The sequence below is a fragment of the Oncorhynchus nerka genome, linkage group LG16, assembly GCF_034236695.1.
Source record: "Oncorhynchus nerka isolate Pitt River linkage group LG16, Oner_Uvic_2.0, whole genome shotgun sequence".
NCBI lineage: Eukaryota > Metazoa > Chordata > Actinopteri > Salmoniformes > Salmonidae > Oncorhynchus > Oncorhynchus nerka.
In genome coordinates this window covers 18,910,326-18,920,353 of record NC_088411.1, presented here as the reverse complement: position 1 = coordinate 18,920,353, position 10,028 = coordinate 18,910,326, and the positions used below count along the sequence as shown (strand labels likewise).

The 10,028-nt window shown below is 42.3% G+C and overlaps 1 protein-coding gene across 1 annotated transcript; it reads left to right on the top strand.

The window, feature by feature from the left end:
- The first annotated feature begins 4,766 nt into the window (after positions 1 to 4,766).
- LOC115144160 (protein Tob1-like) lies at positions 4,767 to 8,365 on the top strand. The gene is made up of 2 exons (XM_029684957.2): positions 4,767 to 5,027; positions 6,267 to 8,365. The coding sequence occupies exon 2, from the start codon at positions 6,436 to 6,438 to the stop codon at positions 7,423 to 7,425; it is 990 nt and encodes a 329-aa protein (XP_029540817.1). The 5' UTR covers positions 4,767 to 5,027; positions 6,267 to 6,435; the 3' UTR covers positions 7,426 to 8,365.
- The last annotated feature ends 1,663 nt before the right edge of the window (positions 8,366 to 10,028 follow it).

Below are 10,028 nucleotides of genomic sequence, written 5' to 3'. Positions count from 1 at the left end.
CTCCAAGTGCGGATGCGTGTAGCACGTAAACATTGCGTGTCCTTGGTTGCAACACTCACCACCGAGTTCCAAACTTCCTCTGGAAGCAATGTCAGCACAAAAACTGTTCTTTGGGAGCTTCATGAAATGGGTTTCCATGGCCGAGAAGTCGCATACAAGCCTAAGATCACCATGCGCAATGCCAAGTGTCGGCTGGAGTGGTGTAAAGCTTGCCGTCATTGGACTCGATCATTGGACTCGAACAGTGGAAACACATTCTCTGGAGTGATGAATCACGCTTCACCATCTGGCAGTCCGACTAACAAATCTGGGTTTGGCTGATGCCAGGAGAACACTACCTGCCAGAATGCATAGTGCCAACTGTAAAATTTGGTGGAGGAGGAATAATGGTGTGGGGCTGTTTTTCATGGTTTGGGCTAGGCCCCTTAGTCAAGTAAAAGGGAAATCTTAACGCTATAGCATACAATGACATGCTAGACAATTCTGTGGTGCCAACATTGTGGCAACAGTTTGGGGAAGACCCTTTCCTGTTTCAGCAAGACAATGCATCAGTGCACAAAGCGAGGTCCATACAGAGATGGTTTGTTGAGATTGGTGTGGAAGAACTTGACTGGCCTGCACAAGGCCCTAGCCTAAACCCTATCGAACGCCTTTGGAATTAATTGGAACGCCGACTGCGAGCCATGCATAATCGCCCAACATCAGTGCCCAACCTCATTAATGCTCTTGTGGCTGAATGGAAGCAAGTCGTAGCAATGTTCCAACATCTAGTGGAAAGCCTTCCCAGAAGAGTGGAGGATGTTATAGAAGCAAAGGGAGGACCAACTCCATATTTATGCCCATGATGTTTGAATGAGATGTTCGATGAGCAAGTGTCCACATACTTTTTTTGTTTGTTTTTGTAGTGTATATACTTTATACTGTAATTTGTAGCATACAGATAGCCGTGATTCAGTATTTGGTCAACTCACATCCTGAATGCAGCCATGTTGTGGGCAAACAAGAACAACAACAGTATTGGCCTTGGTCTGTGTCCAACGGCTCTTGCAGTGTCTCTTCGTGGCTTCATCACACAGGATCCTCCCTGGTGGGACTCATCTCTCACCCCTACAGAGACCCAATCTGGAGAGAGAGGGGGAGATAGGGGGAGGGAGAGGGAGAGGGAGAGAGAGAGAGACTGAAAAAACATCAAAACGTTTCCCTTTTTATCTACCCGAGTCCTTATACTCAAGAGTTGTTGTTTTTTTTGCCTGAGGCAGCAGAAAAGCATGTTGCTGAAAAAACAGACACTCTACTATAAATTAATGTCAATCATATTATAATCAATTCTAATATTGTGTTGAATCGACAGCATGCTGCTTTTCCCAGACTACTGTCTGCACTGCATTAACGTCCATCCCCTGAGTCGGAAAGGCTGAACAGATCAAGCATTTCTGAAACATTCTGTCCCCTTTTGTCTGGGTATTTGGGGCAGGATATACTATTCAGTCTCAGATCTGTTCCCCTCTAAAACACACCCTCCCTCCCCTGAACCTCCCTTTCCCCAACTGTATAATTCATTCATGCGGTGTTGTGTTTATTGTGCAAACCTAGAGCTCTGGAGTCCATGTTAGGTAAGAGTGGGCTGTGACGTCAAACACCTTAGGTCTAGCAGAGAGAGAGAGAAATAGCTTAAGCTCGACACAGCTGCTTTGTAAGAGCACAGAGCCACAGACAGACAGAGCTGGGCCATTGTGCAACAAAACCACTCACACAGTCCCACAGACCATGGCCTTAAAACTAAGTTTCATCATAGGAAACGCTATAGCTGGTAGCCTAGGGAACTTTAGCCTACTGTTTAACAGTGAAAGGTTACACTCACACATAATATCCTATTTGCTAAGCAAGGACCCAATCTGCATCTTTTTCTCTAATGTCCATTCATTTCACAATATCCATTCCTCTCTTGCACTCCTAAGGCTTAGGAAAGAGAGTTCAGTATAACCCTGTAACTTCAGATAGGGGCGTATACAGTTCAGAGCGTGCTTCCCATTCAGTAGTCACAACAAGCCAAGGCATATCAAAATGTCATTGGAAAGCTCTACAGCCTGTACAGCCAATGATCCAAGGACATAAGTGAACCTCAGCCACCCGAGCCACGGATTGTTCACCTCGCTACCATCTAGAAGGCGGAAACAGTACAGGTGCATCAAAGCTGGGACAGAGAGACTGAAAAACAGCTTCTATCTCCAGGCCATCAGACAGTTAAATAGTAATAACTAGCCGGCCTCCGCCCAGTACCCTGCCCTGAACTTAGTCACTGTTACTAGCTGGCTACCACCCGGTACTCTACCCTGCACCTTACAGATTGCTGCCCTCAGTGATTTCAGAAAGTATTCACACCCCTTTACAAATGAATTAAAAATCAAAAGCTGAAATGTTGTGAGTCAATGAGTATTCAAACCCTTTGTTATAGCAAGCCTTGATGTGTTCAGGAGTAAAAATTAGCTCAACAAGTCACATAAGTTGCATGGACTAACTGTGTGCAATAATGATTACTTCATCTCTATACCCCACACATACAATTATCTGTAAGGTCCTTCAGTTGAGCAGTGAATTTCAAAAACAGATTCAACCACAAAGACCAGGGAGGTTTTTACAATGCCTCGCAAAGAAGGACACCTATTGGTAGATGGGTAAAAATCGAAATAAATCTGACATTGAATATCCCTTTGAGCATGGGGAAGTTATTAATTACACTTTGGATGGTGTATCAATACACCCAGTCACTCCAAAGATACAAGCGTCCTTCCTAACTCAGCTGTCGGTGTGGAAGGAAACCGCTCAGGTATTTCACCATAAGGCCAATGGTGACTTTAAAACAGTTACAGAGTTGAATGGCTATGATAGGAGAAAACTGAGGATGGATCAACAACATTGTAGTTACTCCACAATAGTAACCTAAATGACAGCGTGAAAAGAAGGTAGCCTGTACAGAATATAAATATTCCAAAAACATTCATCCTGTTTGCAACAAGGCACAAAAGTAAAACTGCACAAAATGTGGCAAAGAAATTAACTTTATGCCCTGAATACAAAGTGTTATCTTTCAGGCAAATCAAACACATCACTGAGTATCACTCTTCGTATTTTCAAGCATGGTGGTGGCTGTATCATGTTATGGGTATGCTTGTCATCGGAAAGGACTAGGGAGTTTTTAGGATAAAAAGAAGCGGAACAGAGATAAGCACAGGCAAAATCCTAGAGGAAAACCTGGTTCAGTCTGCTTTCCAATAGACACTGGGAGACAAATTCACCTTTCAGCAGGACAATAACCTAAAACACAAGGCCAAATATACACTGGAGTTGCTTACCAAGATGCATTTGAATGTTCCAGAGTGGCCTTGGTACAGTTTTCACTTAAATCGTCTTGAAAATCTATGGCAAGACTTGAAAATGGCTGTCTAGCAATGATCAACAACCAACTTGACTGTACAATCCAGGTGTGCAAAGCTCTTAAACATACACAGAACGACTCAAAGCTGTAATCACAGGTGATTCTAACATGCATTCACTCAGGTGTGTGAATACTTATGTAAATGAGATATTTCTGTATTTCATTTATAATACATTTGAAAAAATGTCTAAAACCATGATTTTAGAAGTAACACAACAAAATGTGGAATAAGTCGAGGTGTATGAATACTTTCTGAAGACACGGCACATAGTCATTGAACACTGGTCACTTTAAACATGTTTACATACTGTTTTACCCACTTCATATGTGTATTTATTTATATATATATATGTATATTGTTTATTTAACCTTTATTTAACCTTTATTTAACTAGGCGAGTCAGTTAAATAACATATTCTTACTTACAATACTGCACAGGAGGTTGGCGGCACCTTAACTGGGGAGGACAGACTAGTGGTAATGGCTGGAGCAGTATGAGTGGAATGGTATCAAATACATCAAACACATGGTTTCCATGTGTCTGATGCCATTCCAATCGCACAGTTCTGGGTATTATTATGGGTAATCCTCCTCTTAGCAGCCTCCTGTGATATACTGTATTCTAGTCGAGGTTCATCCTATATAAATACTGCTGTACACACATGTTGCATTGTTAGGTATTACTTCACTGTTGGAGCTGGAAACATCAGCGTTTCGCTGCACCTGCGATAACATCTGCAAAATATTTGTACGCGACCAAACACAATTTGATTTGAACAGAGCAAATTCCTACACGGTGACATATGTCCTTCCGCCAAACTGTCTGTGCACTACTTCTCCCTTTCTACATACTTTTTGGCACAACGTCTCACAGCGTTTATTGAATTTCCGAAATAATCATGCACGCGCAATCTTCGGCCATAATTAGAGCAACTACAACAAATCATTGTCTCTGATATTTGAGTCAATATATCTAACCCGTTTCAGTGTCAGTTGGTTTGCTATACAAATGAGTTTTCTTTGATTTACTACTTTCATTGTACATAAACCACCAAATAAGTTATTTATGTTCAGTATCTCAACAATCTTCATTCAACATTATGACAACAATATGTAGTCCCAATGAACATGAAAAGCTTACCACTACCGTAATAGACCCTTATTATTGACTGACTTGCAGAACCTACAATTGGAACGTAAAGATGAAGTAGTTCGCGAATGACGAGAGACGAGTTTGGCCAATAGAATCGCGTTATTTGGTGTTGACCTCTGAGAGCCATATCACCGCCTACTTTATGTCCGTGGCGGAGTACAACCTATATAAACAAGTCAGTCCGCAATTTAAAGGGCAGAGTTGTAAAAACTCCCAGGCAGTAGGGAGTTAGCAATATCGCATTGATAACATATCTATTCTAAAACTCCAATTGACCTCCACATAACTCGACTGGAATAATCATTTAGATGTATAGTTACAGCAGTAGATTTTGTACAAGAAGGAAGTAACCATCTCGTTATTTTGTTACGTTAGCAAGCCATTCAATCGGTCTTCAGACAGTGCAAGGACCTGATGTAAATTTGTTTAACTCTAAATGTAAGTATAATTCTCTTCATCACTTCAATATAAGTCGTTAGCAAGGCAGTCATTAAGCATTAGCTTGTCTCCAGGGATTTGACAGTCTAACGACCGCATTCTATGTCTTGTTTTGGTTGGGTAGCTAACGTTAGGTTGGTTAACGTGATAGCTACTAGCTAACGCGTTAACTTCTATAACTAACGATAGTGTGATATCTAGATGGCTAGCTAGAAACTCATAAATCAGTCTAATTTAGGCTAAAATCCAGAACCAGCGTTTTAGCTACCTTGGTGGTACTTGAACAACCTTAAAGGATATTTGGGGCAAGCCAGCACACCTTATCCTTTGAGCGTGAATCCCCTTCACTGTATTTATCAGGCAAAAACCTCCGGTATGCCAGCTGCAGTTTAGCCTACATCCCCTTCATATCCTGGTTGCGTAGCTAGCTAACCATTGCGTTAAAGCTAGCTAGCGACGTTATTGGTTGGATTCAAGTGAAGCGAGGCAAACTATGATAAGGATTTGGATTGGACGTTTTGACCATTCGTATAATCTCATATAGAGATGGCTAGTATTACCAGTCATTTCTAATAAAGGCATCTAGCTAGCTATGGTCGTGATCAGAAATTCAATGAGGATTACGTAACAAGGCTATCTGCGATTGCAGCTAGTTCAGCTCACCAGCTGCTCGCTTACATTCTAGCCAATGTTTGTGCCCGGTTTCTCCTGTTACCATCACTAACCAATATTCTTCCATCTCATCATATCAGATGAATTGGGGACATGAGTGTATAATTGTTTCTCAAATAGATTATATCTGGTGAGGATACAATGTCTCGGATCATTTTGGCTAAATTGCTTTAATTGCGTTAAAAAGGGCCATGAGCCACCATTGTCCAGAGGTCAACTATGCTTGCCTTTAGTTGTCACTAATGCTAGAAAACCGCTGGGGGACACAGCCCTATTTATAACTGATTATGTTGTACAGCCTACCTAGACACAGCAATGCGAATGGCTGAACTGTAAATGCAATCAGGCTTATAAGGCCAACAGCTTTCCAACTGAGCTAAAATAATATGCCATTTAGCAAACCATATCCAAAGGGACTTATTCATGCTCGCATACATTTCTATTTTTTGTATGGGTGGACTCGTACATATTACTTGTATGAATATGCAGTTATAATATTGGACAGTAGATTTAGCTGTATAGCATATTTTTTTTTTTATGTTCAATGTCTTATCCCTCTTATTCCAGGTTTAGGAACCCTACCCTGTGAAAGGAAGGATATTGGTTTCAGCAACCAGCACTTAATCAGTGTCCCTGTTTGGCCCAAACTGATTACCACTGCCTTGGAGGTTTTTGCAATACTCAGGAATACCAACTCCATAACGAAAAAACAACCTGCCGCAACCGTGAAGCAGCTATGCAGCTTGAAATCCAAGTAGCCCTCAACTTTATTATTTCCTATTTGTACAACAAACTCCCCAGAAGGCGTGTGAACATCTTCGGTGAGGAGCTCGAGAGGCAGCTGAAGAAGAAGTATGAAGGTCACTGGTACACTGATAAGCCATATAAGGGCTCTGGGTACAGGTGCATCCATGTAGGGGAGAAGGTGGACCCTGTGGTGGAGCAGGCAGCCAAGGAGAGTGGTCTGGACATTGACGATGTCCGGAATAACCTCCCTCAGGACCTTAGTGTGTGGATTGACCCCTTCGAGGTGTCCTACCAGATTGGGGAGAAGGGGCCAGTCAAGGTGCTGTACGTGGACGATAACAATGAGAACGGGTCCGAGCTGGACAAGGAGATCAAGAACAGCTTCAACCCAGAGGCCCAGGTCTTCATGCCCATCAGTGACCCTATTGGGGCCTGTTCTGAGTCCAGCTCTCCCTCACCACCCTTTGGGCAGTCTGCGGCTGTCAGCCCCTCCTTCATGCCACGCTCCACCCAGCCTATAACCTTTACCACCGCCACCTTTGCAGCCACCAAGTTCGGCTCCACCAAGATGAAGAGCTCCGGCCGCAACAACGGTAATGGTGGCAACGGAGGAAACTGCAACAAGGTGGCCCGCACCTCCCCCACCAACAACCTCGGGCTGAATGTGAACACCCTGCTGAAGCAAAAAGCCATGTCCACCTCCATGCTCTCTCTGTATGGCCTGGGCCAGCAGCAGAAGGCCTCGGCACTCTCTCCTAATGCTAAGGAGTTTGTGTTTCCAAGCCTCCAGGGTCAGGGGAGCCCCAGTGGAGTGTTCCCCAGCGAGGGGGCACTCAGCCCGCTGCAGTACAACAATGCCTTTGATGTGTTCGCGGCCTACGGCGGTCTCAATGACAAGTCCCTCATGGATGGGCTGAACTTCAGTCTCGGCAACATGCAGTATTCGAACCAGCAATTCCAGCCGGTGATGGCTAACTAAAGATGAAACGACGACGTGATGTTATTTATGTATGATGACGGTGGCTCGAAGAGAAGGAAAAACACATGAAGAAGAACTGGACTTTCAAGGAAATCATGACGAGGGTCCTCTGAGGAGCTCTGTCTAGTCAGTGAAGCAGCATGTGCCCAAGGGTGTCTTTTTTTTTTTTTTTTTTTTTCTACCCCCCTTGAGTTTTTTTTGCTTAAAGCTTGTTGTACAAATGCGTCCAAGCTTGGTTACTTAAATTCAACATGCATTGTGTTTCTCTTTTCCTTTTTGCCAACCAAGCACAATTTTTTTACTATGTTGGGAAAAACAAAAAATGCTCCGTAACATTTAAAAATACAATCTTCAAGTTCAGGCCTCTTACAGTATTTTACAGGTGGTAAGACATGGCTGATTTTTATGAATTGGCACTACTACATGGGGTTACTTGGTCTTTTTCTAACTGTATAATTTAATTTAGTACAGAGTTTGTAAGATATCAGAGTATATTGTTTCTATGACATGGTATTGCATTTATATCTTTTTACTACTCCAGTGATCTGTGATGGCTGCAGCAGCTTTTCGTTATGTTTGTTTTTTTTAAAGATAAAGAAATCCATCTTTAAAATGCATCAAATATTCTAAAGATTGTGTACATAGTATTCCTTAGTGGTGGAATTCAAAGTGGGTACGAGTTGTATTTTCTGTTAAGAGTTGACCGATTTTGCTATATTATGGACAAATGTAATTGTATAAATTAATTTTGTACCAACATTGTGCAATACTTGATAAAAATACAGTATAAAAAAGTATTTTGAGTCAGTGTCTTACATGTCAAGAGGGACTGAGAGTTTATTAAGTTTGTATTAAAAATGCTTAAATTAAATGCTTGTCTTTTATTTTTTTTTAATTTCATATTTGCACCCTGGTCTTTTTAATAAAATAAACTAGTCAATGTGATTTGTGGACATTGGATTTATTAAGGACAGGAAGCACACTTGCATTTATTAGACTCAAAAGCTCATTGGTCATCTTGCTACAAATAACTTATTACATGGGGGATTTATTTAGGCTCAACCAGGGCAAGGCCTGACTCCTCACTATGCCAGGGATGGTGTTGGTGTGTTCCATTATAGTAGTCCAGCAGTAAGGCTGATCATTTCACATCTACCATCTGAACAACCTTGGCTATTGGGCAAGCCTTGGCCCTGGACAGATAAAGGCTAATGATAGCCGTGTTAGTTTAGAACCATGTGTCTCATGCCCAATGGTGGTTTAAGATAAAATGCACGAAGCTAATGGACAGAATGAATTGCCAGTTTATCTCTAAAACCATACCCAGAATCTACACTTCATATGGCCACTACTCCAATGTTGTGCATGTGAACTCCCAGATTGATTATGGAACACTGTATGCATATGGCATATCAGTTCCTTCCGAGGACCCAAAGTCCATGCACATCACTGGGAAGCTTAACATGTGATTTGTGACAAACCAAGGTTTGTTTTGGGGCTCTTGTGTTACTTGGATTTTTAAGGGGGACGTCGATCTACCGATATATTTACAAGTTCAGTGGAGGGAAGACAGGAGCTTTAAACCCTACACTATGTGTGTAGGTAAGGCTACACAGTAACACCTGCCTGTGTGTTGGCCTGAGATATTATTAGACTATGGAGTGTCACATAAAGTGAATTGGAGCTCATTTAAGGCTATAACAGGCCAAACATTCACCATGGTTTAGTGCTTCAACAGCTTAACTCGCCAAACAGATAATCACATTTGCAATTTTGTACGTGGAAAACGTAGCAGCAGGGGAATATCTTGTGTTAATGCTTCAAAGACCTCCTACTCCTCTCCCTGTGAAGGGTCTTATGGTCTATTAGGCATGTGGACAGGCCTGTAATCATATGGCTTGGGTATTTCAACTCCCAAAATGTGCTTTGTTAATGCAGCTTAAGTGTAAAGCCCACTTGTGAGAGGGCTCTGTGGAGGATTGAGATTACATTTTGTGGCATTCACTGAGCGTGTGTGTGTGAGTGTGTGTGTGCCTGTGTCCATGTTTGTCCACATTTGCAAAACTAGTACAGAACTGTATGAACGTGACACACGCATTTGAGTAAATAGAGCCACAGATGGTCCTGTGTCCCACCAGCTGGTCGTCTCCCAGGGTGTGTGATGTTGCCTTGCTGGGGCCCCATCTAGTCCAGGCCACAGTGTATTTTCACGAAAGATACCTCTCATTTAATATACAGTGCATTCCTAAAGTATTTAGACCCCTTGACTTTTTCCACATTTTATTACGTTACAGCCTTACTCTAAAATAGATGAAATCGTTTTTTTCCCTCATCGATCTACACACAATACCCCACGATGACACAGCAAAAACAAAAAACTGAAATATCACATTCACATGAGTATTCACACCCTTTATTCAGTACTTTTTGGAAGCACCTTTGGCAGTGATTACAGCCTCAAGTCTTCTTGGGTATGACGCCACAAGCTTGGCACACCTGTATTTGGGGAGTTTATACCACTCTGTCAGGTTGGATGGGGAGCATTGCTGCACAGCTATTTTCAGGTCTCCAGAGATGTTTGATCGGGTTCAAGCACAGGCTCT

Bases quoted from the DNA above. Each gene is read 5' to 3' on its own strand.
- LOC115144160 (XM_029684957.2), top strand. From the start codon at position 6,436: ATGCAGCTTGAAATCCAAGTAGCCCTCAACTTTATTATTTCCTATTTG.